This window comes from Helicoverpa zea, chromosome 8 (genome assembly GCF_022581195.2).
Source record: "Helicoverpa zea isolate HzStark_Cry1AcR chromosome 8, ilHelZeax1.1, whole genome shotgun sequence".
In the NCBI taxonomy this organism is placed as follows: Eukaryota; Metazoa; Arthropoda; class Insecta; order Lepidoptera; family Noctuidae; genus Helicoverpa; species Helicoverpa zea.
This window is the reverse complement of record NC_061459.1, coordinates 11,145,831-11,168,135: the sequence shown is the minus strand read 5'-3', so window position 1 is coordinate 11,168,135 and position 22,305 is coordinate 11,145,831. Positions and strand designations below refer to the sequence as shown.

The 22,305-nt window shown below is 36.2% G+C and overlaps 2 protein-coding genes across 7 annotated transcripts in view; one reads left to right on the top strand and one right to left on the bottom strand.

Moving 5' to 3' along the window:
* The first annotated feature begins 679 nt into the window (after positions 1 to 679).
* LOC124632413 (N-acetylgalactosaminyltransferase 6-like) lies at positions 680 to 14,747 on the top strand. 2 transcript variants are annotated; one of them, XM_047167248.1, is made up of 13 exons: positions 680 to 858; positions 2,710 to 2,920; positions 3,634 to 3,685; positions 4,154 to 4,465; positions 7,787 to 7,975; positions 8,753 to 8,930; positions 9,219 to 9,336; positions 9,553 to 9,663; positions 9,959 to 10,117; positions 10,503 to 10,565; positions 11,057 to 11,190; positions 11,567 to 11,678; positions 11,971 to 14,747. In XM_047167248.1, the coding sequence occupies exons 2-13, from the start codon at positions 2,714 to 2,716 to the stop codon at positions 12,163 to 12,165; spliced, it is 1,830 nt and encodes a 609-aa protein (XP_047023204.1). In that variant the 5' UTR covers positions 680 to 858; positions 2,710 to 2,713; the 3' UTR covers positions 12,166 to 14,747. The 2 variants fall into 2 exon arrangements, with proteins under 2 accessions (XP_047023204.1, XP_047023203.1); XM_047167247.1 differs by lacking the exon at positions 680 to 858 and adding an exon at positions 865 to 972.
* Positions 14,748 to 14,848: 101 nt separating this feature from the next.
* Positions 14,849 to 22,305, bottom strand: part of LOC124632192 (teneurin-m) — a 202,197-nt gene continuing 194,740 nt past the window's right edge. For all 5 annotated transcript variants that reach the window (XM_047166898.1, XM_047166900.1, XM_047166901.1 and 2 more), the window contains exons 17-19: positions 18,417 to 22,200; positions 17,961 to 18,332; positions 14,849 to 17,851 (exon numbers count right to left, since the gene is read on the bottom strand). In XM_047166898.1, coding sequence (XP_047022854.1) covers positions 17,495 to 17,851; positions 17,961 to 18,332; positions 18,417 to 22,200 — 4,513 coding nt within the window. In that variant the 3' untranslated portion in view covers positions 14,849 to 17,494. The remainder of the gene's footprint in view (positions 17,852 to 17,960; positions 18,333 to 18,416; positions 22,201 to 22,305) is intronic.

The following is a 22,305-nucleotide window of genomic DNA, read 5'->3' as shown; positions in this document are numbered from 1 at the left end:
TGACTTTGATCTTGTAAATTGTTCATTTTTATTGTGTATTTTATGTGCTGATTTTTTAGTTATTGAACATAAATAAGTGCACGAAATGTATTGCAACAGATTGAAAATGTTATAAATATGACGTTTGTGTTGTGTTTGAGAAAGTGATGCGATTATTTATTGGTAAGTTTTCACCAAATTTGAAATGCCTAACTTTTCGATAGACTTAAAAACACCGTAATTATTATCTTTTTCTGAATTAACTGACCCCATTTGACCTTTGCACGTTGTTGTCAAATAAGTGAGCTCTAAAGTTATAGTTAAAATACTTCTGATCAGGCATTACGGACTTAGAATTCATGTGTTGAAAGTTAGTACAAATTTTTGACTTCCATGTCGCAATTCAAAATATCCCGCCGAATCAACGGTAAAGTCATATGTCAAAATCTTGTCGAGCAGAGTATACCAATTAAAATATTTAATAAAATAATGATGATTTTTTTTTCTGCTTGGCTGAATGTTGATATACTGTTGCATTAAAACATAAAAACAACAAAACGGCCTTGGTGCAATCCGACTAATTTATGAAGACCATTTATCAAATGTCACTTTGCTTTATCTCTGTCGCACTTGCACTAGTTGCGTGGAAACCTGTTTCATTTTCACTACAGAGAAAAATTGATTACATTATCTTTAATTTAGTAGTATTAGTGGCACCGGGCGGTTTAGTTTTTGTATTTCGTTCGTGCCTTCGTGTCTTGTTGAAAATCTACTTCTAGTTTTTCCTTGATGGTGATGTATCAAAACATCTTTTGTGTTATTGTTCGTGCTTCTTTGTGAGAGGACAGTTTTCGCACGAACCCTGTATGCAAATATTGTGTAAGTATTGTACATTATGCAAATAAATAACTAATGTAACGCCGCACACTTTTGATGAATGTTAGTGTTTATCTAGCTTCTAGACATGAATAAGCGACGCTGGAAGTCTGTAGAGTAAGTATTTTTTGTAAGAAAGTGACATTTTTGCTTACTGCAATAATCCCATGTAGGTTTTATACATAATTAAATTGATACCCATTTATGAATTATTATCTTGTGGCGGTTTAGTTATCATTTATATAACTGATAATGATATCTGATTCCTGGTATCCTGTTCTTAAATTATTATAATTATGTATTTCGAAAATCATTTTAGTGGCGTAGCTTAAATCTCTATTCAGGTAATATTAATTAATTTGAATTGTATTTTATTCATTATTTTTTCTAAACATTCATTTTGCATTTAATAAATAATTAACATACTATTTTATTTTTTCGATAATTATCATATTTACATAATATTTACATTAATTTTATAAATTAAAAATAAACTTATATATACAACTTAAAACTAATACATTGCATCAAAAAATTGCTCCTCATCGCTGTCACTGGGTAATGCACCCAGAAGGCTGGCAGCATTGCCATGTTGGATGGCAATGCTCAACCTCTGTGCGAAATAAAAGCCAGCCCTTGGGTCACGAGAAGTGTCAACAAGGCGCTTAGAAATTTCCTTCGCAAGCGCGTGAGCACTCGGACCCCACGGCCCGAGAGTTTCAACCCCAAACGGCTCAAACATGTAATTCCCGATAAGGCTACTATATTTGCGCCGTTTGAGGTCCTCTGCTTGTGAAGCGGCGGAGCCAACACAACACGCAGTTCTAGGAAGATGGGATGGCGCAAGAGTGTCGACGCAGGTCGCGTCCCACACTAAAGTCCTACCCATCTTCCACGGAAATAGCGACATGCCGTCTGGTCTCTTGCCATCGTCGCGTGCCAAACCATTTGGTTCAAGTACGGCTGGCACGCCGACGGCAACAAGAGCCCGACGGATCACGTCGTTGATATTCGCATGTCGTGGTATGCGGCCCGCACTCCGACTGCACGACAGGCCGTGGTGACCGAGGCTGTTGACAGCTTCCCCGCAGTGGCAGCGGTGAGGAGTGCAGCACGAAGCACCCAGACGCAGGCAGACAGCGAGTCTGAAACATACTTAATTAAACTAGAAGTCTTATGTTCCAGGCAGGGAATTGTATCAGTACTAATTGTTACTAATGTCCTGTAAATTAATAGTGTGGATTACTGTCATGGTAAAACCAATTTATTCTTATTGAGTGAGCTGGTTGTTTTAATATCCTGACAAGTCTTAGTGTAAGAGGTTTCTCAATTCCGTATGATGGCCACTCATATGGACTAAACCCTGGCTGCTACTGAGCTTGGGACGCGGGCTTTACATGCTCCCCCAGGAACCAATTATGCATTTATATTCATTATAGCTTTTGCCCGCAGCTTCGCTCCCATCAACTGACTTCTCTACTTTACCCTATTTTTTTTTTTTCATAAGAACCTTCTCCTGACAATAACAAACACAACAAAAAAAGAATTAGCCAAATTGGTCCAGGCGTTGTTAAGTTATGCGTTTACCAACACATTTTGCAATTCATTTTATATTATAGATGTATGGACATGGCATTGAGAGTGACTCAAGATAATTTCCATTTATGTGTATGGAGTAGGATTTGATCAGAAGCATAGCGAAAATTGTATGTACAATAACAAACAAATAAAATCTTTTTCATGTTTTAAAAATAAATAACAAGAAAACCGCATAAAGAGTAAAGACCTGAGAGAAAAATTACACTGTGATTAATTATCATTGATCAGATTCTATAGCAGCACCATTTTTTTCAGCATAATGAGTGTGTCACGGCGCCAACTGTTGCGCCTTCTAAGGCTCCGGAACCTTCTCATGCTCACACTTCTAGTGGTACTGTTGTACATACTGAAATTACTGATGAACTTAGACGCAAGTAATCAGTTGGCAAACCAAGCCGGGGAAGCATTTAATATACCGCAGAGATTCCAGCAAGATAGAGATATTTTCGTACCTGCCACTTTAAAGGTAAAATTTATAATTGTACTGTAATGTAAATTAAAAAAAATATAGGTTTGAGCGCTTGTTCCTTTTATGTGCATAAGCAACTGGATGCATTTTGATAGAGCTTTGCAGTAGCATGTATGTCAAAATAAAAAAATTGAAGGCTAACTTATTATGCATGTGTGGGCAGAACTGCCAAAGCTATCTGTTGAAGTTAGTTTTAATATCTGCTACATTTATAAATTAACAGTAGATCTTGAAGACAAAATTGATTATCACACTGTGAATAATCAACTGATTTGTAGGTATATCTCATTTGATCATGATGATAATTTTGATATTTGTTGGTAAATCTGCAGTAAGTATTTTCTAGAAAAGTACAGGTATTTAAATTAAATTAAAAATAATGGTAATACTTTTTAAAATATTTAGATTTTATGCATTATTAAAATCTAGAATTGAATAGACCTCATCATTCCTGTTATCTACACCAGCAAGAATGAGTATTTGATTACATGCAGTATTCAGATAGGTATAATAATACTGGACAGAACTTTAAAATAAAATCATGTTTGCTGAATAATAATGTAGCTGCATAGTATTTTATTGCTTCAATGCCATTCACTTCGTAAATACACTTTTTATCATAAGGCTCAATAAATCGAGGTCAATAAACCATTTAATACAAAACTTTACCATTCAGAGAACCTGTGCTTGATAAAACAATTTTATTTCAGAAAATTGACTGGCATGACTATGTGCTGATACAACATGAAAGGAAACGAGTGGGTGCGTATTATCAACTGATTACCAAAAAGTTTTGTAACCTGTTTCAACTGCCAGTCATAAAGAATTGTAATTAAGTTAATAAGTTTCAATGCCAAACCATAATAATTGGTTTAGCAATTTATGTTTTTATGTTTGTTTCATGAATGCAATAGTCTAAAAATAGTTTAAAGCATTGTTACCGCCAACAGCAATCGTTGAATTAATACGTGAGCATAAAAAAGCTAATCGCAGTTTTTCTAACACACATCTTATGTTTTTAAAGTCTCATATCCTGCAGTTTTTATGGAAGTACAAAATTGCGGTATTCAGTCTCCAAGATACACTAGCAGACTATCAATAGCTTAAATCTATGTTCTGCATACAAATAGAGTAATGGACATGTCAAACAAAGACTAATGTCCTCAAAGAATGCTTCGTACGGAATTACATTGGAATGCAATCCATTACATATTTGTTTATTTCTATTAGGAATTGGTGAGCAAGGATTGCCAGCACATTTGCCAAAATCGGAGTCTAAAAAAGAAAGCGAACTATATGCAGTGAATGGATTCAATGGCGCTTTGAGTGACCAAATTCCGCTGAATCGTTCTCTACCTGATATACGCCATCATGACTGCGAGAAGAAGCTGTACATTGCGTCTTTGCCTACCGTGAGCGTAGTGGTTCCTTTCCACAACGAGCATTGGAGTACGCTGCTCAGAACCGCCTATAGCGTTCTACTACGATCACCCAATACTCTGATAAAAGAAGTATTCCTAGTCGACGATGCAAGTACCAAAGGTAAGATTATAATAAGTTATGTGTTTATAATTGGTAGTAATTGACCACGAAATCGTTTAGTTTGAACAAACGATAACATTCTATATTGCCTATTAAAAAGTCGTTGCTTGTTTACCAGTTAATTTAAAATCTGACTTTCGCAAAACCTTGGTTGAGAGTTTACACTTCAGTATTTGGCTGCAACAAGCAAAGCCCAATTAGTTAGGAATCAGGCATTGATGCTATGATGACGCTAAGGAATAGACCTTTGGCAATATAAGTTGTCAGAACGTTAAATGTATTTGTGGAACTTTATGGCCACAAATACAACTGGGATTATTAGGCACACTAGCTTTCCAGTGGCAACCAATAATTATGTTTTGGCTACTGATGCATTGGTCTTGCTTAGGTTGCTATTAATCTATACGTTGAGTGACCCATTTAATTCCGAACTTATAATACTGTAAACTGATTTTAAATAAGAAATACTAGCAAATTTTAAATAAATAAAAAAAAACAACACGTCTCTTTTTCTAGTTAATTCCATACAAGGCTCGTGTTGATGGCCGGCCGTGACTTTCCAATCCAAAGTCACGGCCTGTAGTCTCAAAGCAGGTTGAACGTCGGGACTCATTCGACCCTGAGACAGTTTTCAAACTAACTTAGTACTTTATAAACTTGAAACTTCAGTGATTTGTTTGTATAATATTCAGATGGGGCTTTGTTAGTTAGTCAAATGGGTTTCGCTATCTCGATCGATATATAAACATTTCTAATTTTGGCAACATTGCATCCTACATTGCTCTTCCACGGTATAGAATGGACTTTTAAGAGACCATGACCCTTGAGTTTGTTTCGGTGTTTCTTCTCAAGGTAGTCTGTAACTGTGAAATACCGGCCTCATCTCGCTTATAAAAAATGTTTGTCGTGTGTATTGATTTCAATTAATTAATAAATGAATAATAATTTATAACTATTCCTAGCATTGCCCTTGTGTATTGTGTAAAAGTTATTTCTATCGTAGTTCTTACAGAATTCTTTGAATCACTTAAATTTTGACTTGACATATGTTGATTAAATCCGCAAAATGGAATCTTTGGGCTACCTATTCATGCGAAATTATTTCCAAGCAGCACAGATTACTAAATGGTTGCTACTTTAGTCGCGCAGTCTGTAAATATGGACGTCCCTCAGGGGACATAACACTGGATAATTGACAAACATTTGATAACGTTTTTAAGTAGTGAAGGATAGCTATACTTGAAGTAACTCTGTCTGTCACGCTTTCATGCCAAAACGAATGAACCTATTTAAATTAAATTTGATTCACAGCTAGTCTAGAATCTTGGAAAGGACTTTTATGAATTTTGGTGCCTCCCTTACCTCCCCAGTAGTTCCCTCAGGTCACGGTTGGAACTTCGGGTAACTGCTAGTACATGTATCTGAATACTATATGTTTTCCTGCACCAATGTTATTTTTTTTTGATAATCAACCTAGTGTGTTAAAATATTAAAAGTTTAAACATTTCTGTGCGAACCAGTTTCCGCTCGTGTTCGTATCAGTTTTTGTTGTTTATTTTTCTTGTTCGATATGAGTTCGAAGGCCGTTGCCTGTTAATAATGTTACCTTTCGTTAACTGTCGAAAGGACGGCTTTACCTAGTGTAAAAATTTCGACATAGTGAAGGGAGACCCGTAAATATTTATCTGTATGTTAATTAGTAAGGTACTCGAATCGTTTATTATAGTTAGACTTAGCAACGTGTTGCTTTTAAGTAAAAACTCAAATGATATTTCTCACGATCTTTAAAAATATTTTTTTCGGTTGTTTGATTACTCTGTCACAGAATTCTGAGCACGCGTATACGTACCTCCAATTACCGTTGAATTTATTTCTTTGCCCCATGTGCCCCTTCGACCTTTCTCTAAGAAGTCAACGCTTCACTCTCGGCTATTGTCGTTCCAATTATTAATTCAGTACTTACTTGAGAAATGTGTACATATTTTACACAGCTGTTCAGGTGTATAGAGGCCAAGCTATTAAACCGTATCATAATATTGATTGTTTGTTCCATCTAATTGTCAGGCTTCAACAATTTTGTATGGGTATTTGCGTTATTAACCGCCCGTATTGAACGTATGCTAATTATTGCTTTTACTTCGGTTCGATGTTTATCTTGCCGTGTTTTTTATTGATGTTGAGGACATAACATAACTGCAGTTGTAATCATGTAAATAACTGTTTGTTTGATTGTACGTTTTAATGCTTGGTTATCATTGAACGGATATTATGACGTAATAATGAGGCACATTTGTTTACTACTTCTGCTGTAATTGGATGAAGTAACTCCTAATTTCGATGTTGTTTATTATAATATGACAGCTCTCCTAATTTTAGAAGTTTAAAACATGCCTCACTGGAGATTTTTATAGCAAAAAATATGGGATCGTTACAAAAATCTTACGGGCTATATGTACTTTATTTACTGTGGTACATGGTTTGTCATATTGTCCATCAATGCGATCCTCACCGAAGTCATCTTGGCACTAAAGCATACACAATACACATAGTAAGTTGCTTACCTTTGCCGAGAATAGCACCTGTGAATGGAGTTTTGAAGATGCCCATACTTATGACTTCGTTATTGAAGGCACAGTTCGCCGTGAATAAAAAGCCTCTAAAACCTTGTGTTTAATGTTCGATGCAAGGCTTTATACTGTTGGAATAATCTTCTGACAAAATAGGAGGAACAGATATTGTGTCTGTGTATTTATGTTTTTACTTGTGTGTACTTATGTATACTTATTTGAAATTCTACGACCCATAATAAATTCTTACCATTTCATGTCGCTAGAAACATTGATTCGTAACACAAATACGTAATACAATTATATTGTAGGTAATTTTCTCTGCCGATGTTGTAAATGAGTTGAACAAGGGTATGCAAATGGCTTAGTTTGTCTTTACTTCATAACGCTTCAGAAAGTAGAATGTCACTTCCTGCTTTATGTCTTCCTTGTCTATGTGGTGTAGTTCTTAAGAAGTCATATCGGTATAGGAACTGGCGTAACTCACTTCAGATACCTTTTGCATCTTTTGTCGGAAAATGCTACTTTCTGAATTACAACTAATCAAAGTACTAATTATCATGACATCTCTGGGATGTCATGCGTCTGCAACGTTCCCCATTCCCGAAGGAATTAATCTCAAAATTAAATACATACCTATTTAAGCATCCTAATACGAACTGTATTAAGATTGAACGACTTTCAAACTAAAACGCTTATTTTGGCTTCACAAACACATACTTTCAGTAATGTCTTCTTATTAACACATTTTCAGATTTCTTAAAGGAGAAATTAGATGTATATCTAGAGGAGAACATGCCGAAAGTGAAGGTCATTCGCCTAGAAGAGCGCAGTGGTCTCATAACAGCTCGTCTGGCGGGAGCCAAGCGGGCCACGGCTGATGTCCTTGTGTTCCTGGACTCGCACACCGAAGCCAATGTCAACTGGTTACCGCCCCTACTAGGTCTGTGTATGTATTTGTTTGTTATTGTTTAATTTTATTCTTGAAGGTCTTTCCGTTCGGAGAAGCAGTATCAAAGTCAAAGGTTCATATAGACCTATTACAGGTGTTTAAGAAAAGTCAAGCTTGTTGTGCGGCTCCAAAGAGTTTGTCTTATGGAGAAGAACCGGCAAGAAACTCCATTTATGTCACTCCTATCATATTTTTTTTTTCCTACAGTTGAGTTATTTTACCAGTGTCTGACTTATTGTTGTGCATCTACTAACAAGCGTACGATGAGTTGTATTAATATTTTTACGGCATTATTTATAAAACAGATTGTCTAATCTAATTGTTTCCATGATGTTGTCGTATGTTAGCAAAAACAAGTATTTTCTTAGACGTTTCTTCACAATGAACTATACGAGAAATATTCACAAGCCTTGTGATTGATTTTTGCTTTGCTTATGTTTGCGCTACAGTCAATATGCCCAATCGTATCATAGGTGCGCAGTGGGAAAAAGATATCTGATTTCAGCTGTTACTCGTTTTCAAAAACAGTATCATTTACAAATAGTTAGCTCTCATATTTAATAAATAAATTGTTTTCCCACGGAACCGATAGCGTTAAATTATCTCACGGTAACGTGTCCGCACATAGATGTGATCGCGAATGAAACTTGATTGAAGGAGCTTGATTTACCAACGTATTTCCTTACATCGTGCTATTTTTAGGATACACCTTATTTCCTGGAAAAAATATCGTCTCAAAAAACATAAAACATCTCGTTTTTCCCACAGAACCGATAGCGTTGAATTACCGCACGGTAACGTGTCCGTTCATAGACGTGATCGCGTATGACACGTTTGAATATCGCGCGCAAGACGAAGGAGCTCGCGGCGCGTTCGACTGGGAGTTCTTCTATAAGCGTCTGCCAATACTGCCGAAGGACGAAAAGAATATGCCGGAGCCTTTTGAGTAAGTATTTTTACTGCATTACTAAGTTAAAAACTGTATTAAAAAGGAATGCTTTGGGGTTTAATTTTATAACAATATTTTTTTTTCTGTATTGGTTCCTATAAACGTCGAAAGCTTATGGTTCTATGTAGACATAAACGACGAAAGTTTATTGAAATGTCTATGAAATACACACACATAGTGTTATAAAATTACACAACAAGTTTATTTAATTGTATACAAATATAAGGTTTTATAAAGTTCATGATTGATGTCTTTAGTAATAATATAACCTTTTCCCTTTTCCAGGAGCCCAGTAATGGCCGGAGGATTGTTCGCAATATCGCGCAAATTCTTCTGGGAGCTGGGCGGTTATGATCCCGGTTTGGACATCTGGGGTGGGGAGCAATATGAGCTGAGTTTTAAGGTTCGTTCAACATTTTCTTCTCATACTATTGTTAATGGGACTTTTATTTCAGAGTAGTGTTGAACGGCGTTGTTTAATCAAGCTGTTTGATTAAATGGCAATTTTCGCCTGACAGCTGCGACAAAAAATAAAACGTTATGAGGTCTTCGCATTCTTGTAAAATGAACTCATTACTATACTATACATTTGATTAAGTTTTGTCATTTTGTGTGTTAGATATGGCAGTGCGGTGGTCGCATGGTAGACACTCCGTGTTCTCGCGTCGGTCACATCTACCGCAAGTTTGCGCCTTTCCCCAACCCGGGACACGGGGACTTTGTTGGAAAGGTGAGAAAAATATCTACAGATAAAGTTAACTTATGTGGGTAGAATTCAGGATTATTGTTTAAATTGCATATTTTGAAAGAACAACATCCAAAAATAAAATGGCGAAAAAAAACTCAATTTTCTGCGCAAAATTTTGCGCAAGGAGTTTTGCGCAATCAAAGATTTTCGATCATTTCATCACATTTTGATCGTATCATATTGTTTTCTTTTCGAACGAATCATTTAAACCTTTTTTTTCTTTGAAATTATATGAAAAATAACTATTATAACTAATATTATTTATTTTTAATTGTAGAACTACCGTCGCGTCGCCGAAGTATGGATGGACGAGTACGCCGAGCACTTGTACTCGCGTCGGCCGCATTACCTCAAGATCGACCCGGGAGATATCTCAGAACAGAAAGCCCTCAGGGAGAAACTACAGTGCAAATCTTTCAGATGGTTTATGACACAGGTAAATGTTATTTTAAACTATAATTCCTCTGCATCTTCATCAAAAATCTAAATCATTTATTTAACCTATTACTTTAGCGGCTACTGAAATAAGCTCTTTTTCACGTGAAAAATACAAGCGGACAGCAACCCCACAAATTCACCACTTCCTACTATTATAGCTGGAAAGGAGAAACTGTGATGAACATTTCCCAGCAACACGGCTGTCTATCACAATTTAATCATGGATTTCAATTTGGAAACAATACGTCGTAAATGAGAAAATGCCAGATGATGACGATGATAATAATTCCGGAAGATGAACAATTCCATTCTTCAAACCAATAAAAAACAAAGAAACCCATAAAATATGCGCGGTTAATAAAAACAACATTTTTAAATTCCAGATCGCATTTGACTTGACAGCTAAATACCCGACCGTGGAACCTAATCCATTTGCCAAAGGCCGTGTAAGTATGAATATTATAACCTTTTTAATTTTGTACATCTAGAACTGATGTGCTGTCCCTATATATTTCATTATTTACTTCCTTATGTACCTGAAGTTTCAACCACATGGGATGGATTAGTCCACAACTTTTTTTACGGGCTGCATCTGCGTCAAAGCAATAGTAACCTATTAATATTTATATTATCTATTGTATTACATAATGTACATAAGGTTAGAAATATAAATAGTTGACTCAATTATGGATCCTAATATTTTCAGCAAGCGAGTATCTAAAAGAGCAAAACCTAAAGAAGCAGAAACCTAACCTTATGTATAAAAATGAATAGTCTCACTAAAACTCGAGAATGGCTGGATTGATTTGGCTCATTTTGGTTTTAAAATGATTGTAGAGGTCTAGGGAAGGTTTAAATGATACAAAATTTGTTGGGTCAGCTGGTCTTTTGATAAAACGTAATCATCTGAATAAAACATTAACGTAAAATCTTCCAGGTTCGACCAGCTTCCAACCCGAAGATGTGCATAGATGCTAACCACGGGGAATCGATGGACAAGCTGCATATCAAGCCCTGCTCCGATACCGAGACTGAACAAGAGTTCGTCTTCTCTTGGCATAAGGACATCAGGTCAGTTCTCATAGCTGAAAGTTTATATGGTTGATACGAAAGTATTTGTTAGGGTGTTTACTGTAAAACAATTGAACCTATTGAGATATGGTATTGGGACGAGTTTGATGACTTCTGGAGTAAGTCATAAGTGACTTTATCTGGTTGAAGGTTTCCTCGAGATGCAGATGAAACCGAGAGCAAAACCGAGAATAAAAAAAAATGGTGTACTTCTACGACTTTTTAGTACAAACATCACATGTAGGCCGCGTCATTTAACCATGTCTTAATTTTTTGGGTAGTTCTGATTAGGCACAGGAGGCGCTACAATCTATGATATCATAAAAGATCAATAAATCAAGACATATTTTATTAAATATTATTTTTTTATTTCCAGGCTTTCAACGCGGAACATTTGTTGGGATCTACCTGAGTCTGCAGCGAAAAGTCCGATACGATTGTTTTCCTGTCATCTCGGAGGAGGTAACCAGTTATGGAGGTATAAAACGGTAAGTGGAGCTTTAAAAATACAACAATATTAGAAAAAACTATCATACCTGGGGCTAGTAAATATTACCTGCAGAAATATCTTAATATGTGTGTTTTTCGAATTAGGTATTAATATTTATGGAATACTTAATTTTGTGCCACTTTAATGTTCTTCATAGTTTGTTCGTGATCTTCAACAACACGAATATCGGGTGAACTGATAAAAAAATATAAAACCTTTTTCGTGAGTCGGTTAACCAAATGGACTATGAATTAAAAGCATCTTTACAAAAATCGACATTTTATTTCCAGGACACGAACCAAATAAAACACGGCGACGATGACCACTGCATAGACTGGAGCCCTTCAACCCGGGACCTCTACATCAACGCCTGCGACGAAGCTAAAGGCACGCAGCGCTGGAACATCGACCACGTGGATAATGAGATGATGAAGAAGTGGACCTCAGTTCGGACGAGGATCACAGGTCCTGTCGAAGAGGCTTAAACTTGTGTGGCCGGTTGCATTGAAACTTTGTGAGTTATTTTTGTCTATCTTCATCAGACTTTTTGCTGTCCCACTGCTGGGCACTGGCCTTCTCTCATACAGATAGAATTGAGTATGACGCTCTTGCCTAATGCGGGTTGATGATATCAGACTTTATAATCCAGGTTTCCTCAAGATAATTTCTTGTGCTTTTTAATCAGTCTATGGTGTCCAAGATATATTTATTATTTTGATATATTTATGAGTATAGAAATTTATTTTTTATGTGATGTCAAAGTATTAAGTCTTTTATCGCACATCGAGTTGCCATCCAATTCTTTACAAAATGGGTTGTTAAGCAAAGAACTCTGTCTTTTGTAAAGGTGTATAGGCTACAACAGCTTTATGCCTACATTTCGAGATCAGTATTTTCGACTTTAATGACATCAATAAAGTAATTATATTTCTACAGTATTATGTGAAGCAAGTAAATGTTGAAGGAGGTTTTAATGCAACCGGCAGCCGCTATTTGGTTTTATATAAAATCTAGTTCAAAAATCGATTGTGAAATAATTTGTATTGCGAAAATACTAGTCTGCAAGCCGATAGGCTTGACTCTGATGATTCGCTTTTTCAATAAGTTCCTTTATGAAATACTTATTATACTGACGTTACAGGTAGGTGACAGATTCAGAGTTTTTTTTCTGAGCCGACTTTTACACTCTATTCTGTCCATCCATCCATACATTTTATATGTAAGCTCTTAGCGAAAACTACTGATAACGTATATGAAATAAAATTTGGTACACAGTCTCAAGTGTGAGAAAGGATGTAGGCTACTTTTTACTAGGTTGAGGGAAGAAGTTCTGCTGAGACGTGAGAGCAACCGCGTTAGCAGCTAGTATTATATGTAATATATTTTTTGTTGTTTCCCAGTCTCGAGAATTTTAACATCTGACCTTATTATAATGAATAACTTCGTAGGTTGACTATGTACGTAAAGAAGGTACTACTTAATGTAAAATGAGTGATAGGGCTACACTTGCCATTGGAAATAAACGATACTTATGGTAAAATAATAATGTTAATTTAAATAATATTGATTTTGACAAATTAGGACGCTTTAGCTTCCAATAAAAATACCAAAAATATAGTAATGATATGTTTTTGTAGCCTAACTTAGTTCGATGTATATAACTGTTATGGTAGGTATTTAATGTTAGCATTTTGATGGTTTATGTGCAAATCTATACGTGGTTTTATTAATTGATTCAAACTTGGAATACGTACTAATGAAATAATACTGGCAAAATGTGTATCGAAATTGTCGACTATTTTTTTATCGTTTAGTTTTGTAATATTACGGCTATTACTAACTTTTTTTGAAAATTATTTAATATCTCGGGATAAATAAAAAATCTTTGACGACTTTTGTCATTACATATTTGCTACATTCAATATTGGATTTATACAGGAGCTAATTTTGCTGCATTTTAATGGCTTACATAATTTTCAGAAGATATTTTTAATTTATTGTTTTTCTTAAATAATTTTATGTTCGTAGTATTATTATGTGCTTAGAAGATAAATTTGATGTGGCTTGATCGTTTAAAGATCTTATTTAATAATATATTATACATTGGTTCTTTATTTTTGTGGTAGGTTGTTGTGTATCTGCATTCTGCCAGTTGTGTTTAAATTCCATGTTATAGTTAATGAGCTATCCTATGAATTAAATGTGATAATGATACAAATTATAACTGAAAACATTTTTATATCCTACGATAATTTATGAATGTTTAGATGTCAAAAGTTGACGATCTATTAATTTACAGAAATTAATTACTATTAGTAAAGAGGCACGCATTCACAGCAGCATAATAACTATATATGTAGATATATCGATTATATTTTTTTAGTAGAATGTAGAATATAAATAGATAGTGGAAATTAGTCAAGGTTAAAATTAACTTGTAAGTAGTTATTTATTTTTAGGCATTATGAAATTTTGAATGTTAACATACTATTGTGAACTTTCGATGTTGAATTAGAATCGGTGTTATTAAATTGCTAAAATGTTATACAATTATTAAATCTTTGGACATTTCAAACCTTTAATGAATACTTCCAAATGCTTAGTGTTAAATCTGTATTTTTCTACGCTTTTATAGAGGCAAGGATGGGCTTTAGTGCCATTGATATGTCGATATCGATGTTGTATACGGTGTTGGTCATGGTAAATATTGAGTGCTTGATAATTTTAATATGCTAAAGTAGGGTGCTTGTAGGTCCTGCTAAAACTATAACCGTGAATATTAATTACGTGATATTTGCCGAATGAGGCAGTATAAGTTAGAAAATGCTTTTACTTTTAAAGCCATAAATTTCGCATTTTTGTACAACATAGACTATTTCGTAGTGATGTAGGTATGTGTGTTTCGAAATATATTTGTTGTGCTGACATATTTTTTGTATATACCTATTGTATTGTTGATTTGATTGTTTGTACGAGTCTATTCCATTGTGAAACATATCACTAGTTGTATATAAGCACTTATAGTTTTATTTGTATATTGATAATAAATTATTTTTATAATGCAAAACTGAATTTTATTTAACAAATTGTTAGCGTCCTTTATGTAAGTAGGTGAAAAAATTAGATCGCAGAAACTAAAATAGGTGAGGTAAAATGAAACAAAGTGAATATTTTAATACTTTTTTATTACATATTCCATTAGAATACTTTCTATTATTATCGTACATGCTTGCGCCTGATGAGCACGCACTCTCCCGACTAACAGAGTATGACAGTTGACTATCTATACACATTCAGAGTATTTTAATGGGGTCTATGCACCATATCTACATACAAATTAAATGCATTACGAGGAAATCAGTTCTACATGTAAATGCTTCGTGTGAAGATCGTACACTGTAAGCTCTCTAAAGTAATCTAGAAGCTGAAGTCTATGGATGTCAATGGCCGCACGTGATCTATGGAGCTGTCACTCCAATTGATTTTCCCGCCAAATTGATAACAGCTTTTATCGCGACAGTCGAATAACCGCCTGACCATACACCAACATTCAAATAAATATTGATCTATGCTCAAACGATATAAACCACTCGGTAAAATCCCTTCCACTTTGATATATTACAATTCATTATAATCCTAAAATCCTTATCAGGTTACATTATAAATAATTCAAGCGTAAAGATATGTACAATATTTTTACAGATTACATACTCAATTAAGTACCTATTTACAAATTAGAATTCTTTATACATCATAAAAAAGATAACATACCGCTCTAAATATCACCATGAAATCAATAACTACATTCACAATAGATATATTATTATATTATCAATTAATTTCAAATAAAAATACACCTTAAAGTTCTAAATAAAGAGTAAGACGTATTACATTACAGTATTGCTTCTTTTAGTCACATTTTTCAAAATATCACCAACGCGCGGGCCTTCCGCACCCGACCCGATAGATTCGAATTTTGAATTTTTTTCACCAAGTCTATACTTTTTTTTTTGTAAAAAATATTCTCATCCTATCACCGGCCACTCAGTCACCTATCATTAAAGTATCTCTAACACAGAATAGACACCACATTTTAAATGAGACACATTTATGGACATATACTATAAATATCTACTTTTTAATTACAATTTGTGCTTCTCGCTGACTTATCGTTAAGGAAAAATCTACGAATCACAATAGTATTAACATTCGTAACTGCGAAACACACTTCTTACGCTTTATGTATTGGTTTAGGCGCGTATTCTCTTAGCAGTTACGTGGGGAGTGGAAACAATAAATCAGTCTCTAGTCGTTCTGTTAAGTCAGCAAGAAGTTTGTTCCTAAACGGTTACGATAAGACCTACTGTTCGATTATTGCACAACACATGCAGAATGTACGTATTACGTTGACTGTAAATTTTAATTAGTTTTATTTTATTTAGTCTATTTTATTTTTTACGATGTCATGCTATTTTTTTGGATTATTGTATTCTACTTAGAACTCTGTCGCTCCGAACGGGAAGATGGCTTGACTACCTACTGTACTGAAAACACACGACGCCTAATGGAAATAATTCTCTTTTTTTGGGGCAGTAACATTTTTTTATTTTTTTGCAATAATCAATGCAGTTTATTGTGAAGAACAGTGAAAACAAAACTTTCCGTTACTCTGACGTTTTGAGTGAAAGCGTAGTCAGTCTTTCTAAGTCGGTCATGACAAGTCCAATTTGTTCTGTTTTCACCGTAGATTGAACATTTTGGCCGCACTTGAAAGTTTTATTATTTATGAATTAAACGCCTGAATCACAACTACATTATACAAAAATCGCCCATTACCCCTCTGAATAACTCATTTGCAAGAAAAGTTACTTTCAAGTTCAAGCCAAAATATTGAGATCTGATCTCTACAAATTTTATGACACTTTAAAGCCCGCCAGCGTTATTATGGCAAGTTACCTAACAAGCAAAAAATAGATTTCATTTAATTTGGAGAGTCAGATACATTAGAGGATATTAAATACAAAATTATTGCTAAATAGTGTTAGTATTGCGAAGTAAAAAGACCTTAGGTCTATAAAAGGAACAACTACAAGAATAAAATATACGTATTTTTATTTACATATAGGTACCTAAAATATGTAGGTAAGGATAGAACAAAATATTTGGCTAAAACTTAATAGGAATACATGGATCTTGTGATAAATTATAACATCTTAAATGATTTACGTATAGTCTATTCAAAATAAAAATGGTAAAAAAAATATTTCATTGAACAATAAAAAAAGTTAAAATTGTGATTGCATATTGAGTATTTTGGTTCCATGATTTTATAAGTATTATGCTCAGTTGTATTATTATATTTTTTTATTATTTAAGTTTATTTATTTATGACTCGGTACCCTGTAGTGAGTTGTTTCGAGATTCAGTTCAGTCCAACGATGAAAGGGCATAAAGTGTGTAAAAATAAAGTATGAGCTTTGTAACGCATAAGTACGACACGAAAACAAAAACATTTTCGACATAGAATTTCTTTCGGCTTCCAGTCAATCTTAACCTAACCGTAAGCTTACATTACAAAACTTTTATTTCCCACTCAGTCCTAGCAATAACTCCTATTATCCGTAACCATCAGTAACACACCGATCACAGGAGCCTCTTTGTCGTTCCTTTCCACGTATAAACACTTTCAATCCTATAAAAAAATAGTTAAGAACTAAATACCGGCATTCCACATTTGAAACTTCACTATTTTTCATAAAATGGCCAGTATCAAATCTGGAAATCGAAGTGGCGTTCATTTATGGCACGTTAAAGTTATGAGCGGTGTCGCGCTCTCCCACTCTTTCTCCGTTTTCTTCTGGTATCGCGAACAAATACGATGTTTGCGGGGTCGTCTGCCAGTTGTGGGTACTTAGATACAGAATGGACGTCCCTGGCCACCCAGCCGTCCACTATTCCATGTGAGATAAGTTCTTCTTTCTCTTCTTCTGTCCATGACCCCCTGCCGTCCCAACCTGCAGCAACCAGGGCCTTTTCACGTTCCCAAGCCCTGGCGGCCGCTCGTTTGTGCGCATGCTTCAACAGTTTGATACGCTCTTGGTTGGGATCTACACCGTACCGGAGGACAATGACCGCTTGCGCAGAGCCCTTTCCAACGGCGTGAACTCGTACCTGGAAATGAAAATAAATACTTAGTATCAAAATTGTGTTCCTATGATACTAGCTTGCGCTTGTTTATTTTTCACGACAACAATAAACAAGGGATATAATGGAAACTTACCTCTAATCCTTGATCATTCGTTTCGTCTTGTGAGACATTGAATTTGCCAGATAGCCTCCTAAGTTCTTCCAAGTCATCTCTGATTTTTAGCGTGTTGTCCTTTACGAAGTAGAAAACATCCTGATCGTGGATGTTGAAGTGCACATCTAGGAAATAGGAGTTATTGAATACAGTTGTTATCACGTCTTCAACAACGTTGTTTGCTCCATCGACCACACTGATCAGCGCTTTGCCGTCCACCCTTGATATAAGAACTCCTTCGCCGAATACTCCGCGCTTATATGATACTCGTGGCAGCAGGTTTCTGGTTATTGGTTCCATTTTCAGTAGTGGAGTTGGGACAAAGTTCATGTCTGCTAATTTGTGGCTTATCTAGAAGATAACGACATAGTTTAGAATCTTCATTACTTTTAAACTTATATTTTGCAATAAAAATAGGTCAATTAGGGTACATACCTTTTCAATGATACACTGAAGTCCAGACAAAACTTCGAAATCAGGTGTCAGTCTAGGCGCAGTCAGTTCTACCTTAGGTTGGAAGATCATATTCGTGATGTATCTTGATCCCATCATCTTGTTGAGGTCATATCCATACAACTGAAGCCAACTGCTCAGGTCCGTCATGTAAGGAGTGTTCTGATTTCTGTTGATTGGGTCGTTGTTCTTGAATCGGTAAATGAAGATGTCTGTAGGCAGATGAAGTTTACTCGCGAGATGTTCCCAGCTCGGTGTCATCCACTGACCAACTACAGGATCGTATAACCGAGCGTCTAAGTAGATCAGATTGGTATAATAATCGTAAATGCCTCCTTGGAAGTCCACAGGCACATAGAATTCAGGATTTGTGTCTTTAACGATTTTGCCGAACGGACTTCGCTTAATTTCCTTTACGATTTCTCCATTTACATCAAATACTACCAGCGGAGAGCCGTTTTGATCAGTAGCAACATAGAATCGTTGGTCTTCTGTTTCAATGCACGTTAAGAAATCTCTCTGATCATATAGATATCGGACAGTTTTGCCAGATTTCGGGAAGTGGACATGCGTTACTAGATTCGGGGTTTGCGGGTTGGCATAGAAGAATTGTGTGACGTTGCTCTTGTCGTCTTTCCATGCTACCAATCTATTCCTGTCATCGTAGTAATACCACATTTGGAACTTGTCCCTTTCGGAGGCATGCACGAATTGACCTCGGGAGTTGTACCTGTATTTTTGTTCTCCGCGTCTTATGACAAAACCTCGGCCATCGTAGCTGCTGTATTCAATGTCGCTGTATTGTACAACCCTATCACCAATGTCATAGCCGAGGTAACGTTTTTCTCCGTGTTCAATAACTCCAATCACGTTGCCATTCTCATCGTAAACGTATTTCCAGTCATCCTCAGATCCTACTACTTCCATCAAATGACCGTCATAGTTGTAACTGATTCGTTCGTTCGATGAAGTATCGCCAATCATAACCTTCTTCGATTTTATTCTGTTTCTTGAGTCATATTCTACTTCAAGACGGAAAACATCGAAAGCTTTGATATTTATTAAGATGGTCTTCACTCTACCCCGGTCGTCGTAATCTGTAATCGTGAAGTATTGTTTGCTTGTGTCTTGCATCACCGATCTATTGAATGTGTTTCTGTAAATTCTCAAATCGCTGAGTGCTTCAAGAATGCCCAAGTTTTGATTGTACTTCATTCTCAGCTGTGGCATTTCCTTGCTATTGATATTCACATCAATTGTAGAAAGCCGAGCATTGCCGTCGTATTGATATTTGAAATGAGCGTTGTTCAGATTGCTCTTGGGACTGAATTTCATCTTTTGGTCTTTTAGGATGCCAGCGTGATATTTGTAATCTTGCCTTAGTTCGTAATCAGAGTCCGATATTTCTACGTTTTTAACAAGATGTGTATTTTCGTGGTAAACATAGCGAATAGCAGATGCCCCTGCTAATATCATCTCTAACTTTCCGCTGTTATCATATACGTAAACAATTTTACCAGATTGATGTGGGAAAATCTTAGATAGAATGTTGCCATCATCATTGTATAAGATTTCGTAAGGATGCCTATTCATTGGGGAGAAGTATTGGTACTTGAAATAGCCCAGAGATGTCATAAGGGCAAACGTATGAATGTGACCTCGTGGAGTGGTTAGGTTTTGTAGAGCTCCTGAATCGTCGTAATCCAGTAGATAATCACTACCTCTAGGTGTTGTTACTTTTAGTGGTAGAGAGGTGAACATATCCCTAAAGGAGTATGCTAACGATGATCCATCGCCATACCTTATTTCGTTTAGTCTACCAGCTCGATCGAAACCATAAGTTTCATTCAGATCACCCCAACTCCATTTAGTCAATCTGTTAAATCTGTCATAATCAAGCACAACTTCTGCAAATATACCACTGCTCGGTCCAAACCTTACAGGTCTTGCAGTTCTGTCATAAGTTACGTTCAGGAGTTCTACCTTATCATCCATGAACACTGCTATTGTTGATGACTCTCTATCGTATTCTAGAGTGAGTAAGTTTTCACCATTTATCCTTAGTTTCCGTCCCACTTGTGCGATAGATTTGCCATTTCTAGCTCTATTAAGGAGTTTTCGCAAGAAGTATCGCCATTCAAATCTATTTGCCAAGTCACCACCGACTTCGGTTCGCTGTTTCGCAGGGATAGGGAAGCTTTCACCTAAAATGGGATCAACTTCAGCCAATATTGTGTACGGAACAGTGTCTGTAGATATTACATGACCCCATGGCATACTGGATGAAATACTACTGTCCGATGAAATTATAGTCTTTTGCTCTGCCTCACCAGTACGAGTATTTACTGAAGATCCCTTTATCAAGATCGAAATAGGCTTCTTATTATTTTCTGTGATGCGAACTGTGGCTCCTTTGATACTTAGGTCGAAGTTTAGATTGATGATTCGGCCAGTAGGCGTCACAGCTGATGTCAAACGTCCGAATTCATCGTACTTGTAGACGTAACTTCTTCCTGTGCTGTCGTACTTAGATTTGAGCAATCCGCTTGGGCCGTAGTAATCGAAAGTAACATTGAAATTGTCTGGAGTCCTTAGTTCTTGTAGCATCTTCATCCTCGACATTTTCAGCCTACATTTCTGTCCCTTTGTATTTTCAATAGAGTTGACTGAGGTGGAGTAGTCTCTGAGTAAGAACACTTTATTGCCAGCTGCGTCTGTAACGGTGCTGAGTTTGCCATTGCTTGTGTTTACAGTGTAGGTAAATACGTAGTTGTTCTCGCCAGTCAAGATATTCTTACTAGTTACGTGCTGACCAAATCTGTTAAAGATGTAGATCTCTTGTGTATCAGGTGAATATATTTCGTATTCCCTCGCTCCACTCGCATCCGGTATACTTGCCATTACTGATCTGATTCTGTAGTTGGCTTGATCTGCTATATGCACGATACCATCGGGACTGACTATGACAGCTGAGATTGTGTTAAACTTGGAGTTGGAGGCCAAGTAATGGTCAGCTTCGAAGCAGTCACATCCTCTCTCTAAGCAGTTGCATTTCGATTCAGCACCAGCGTACAGTGAAATCTTACCATCAGTTGTTATAAGACGAACTCTGTTTATTCTTTGTGAATCACTTTCAGCTACGTAAAGATCGCCCGCTGAACCGAAAGCTATACTTTGCGGCATAACCAATGTGGCATAAGTTGCCAATTCAACATCAATTCCGGTCATGGGTGATGGACAATGCAGAGGTCTTCCAGCAATTACTTTCACTCGACCGTCAGGGGCCATTTGTAAAATCATGTGATCGTCAATGATGTGGAGGCTGTTGTCTAATGGGTTGATTGCTAGTTCAGTAGGCCAACGTAGGTGAACTTCTTCTACGCTTAGTGTACCTTCACAAGGAATGGGTTTCCAGTGAGCTCTATGCATGTGATTGCCAATGATCGTTGTTATGATGCCGTCTCTGTCAACCATTCTGATGTTTGTACCGTCAGCGAAGTAGACAATGTTGTCGATGGAAACCGCGACTCCTTTAGGGTAGGCAAGCTTGGCATCTCTAGCCAATGCTCCATCTCCACAATGGGCTTCGTCACCTGGAAGACATCTTTCTCCAGAGCCGACAACTGTCTCCCAATTGTGTTCGGGGTCGCTGAAGTCCTCTGTATTGCGCACCCTTATGATTTGATGAGATTCTGGGTCTGATATATATAAGTTGCCGTCTAGAGGTGATAGAGCCATGTGGTACCGGTAGGAGACTCGAGTGGCACTGAAAAGATAACAAGCAACTGTAAGTTTTATGTAATACATTCGTAGATATTTAACATAACGTGAAACATTAATTGTATTGAAGGATATGTGTTTTTAAAAGAAT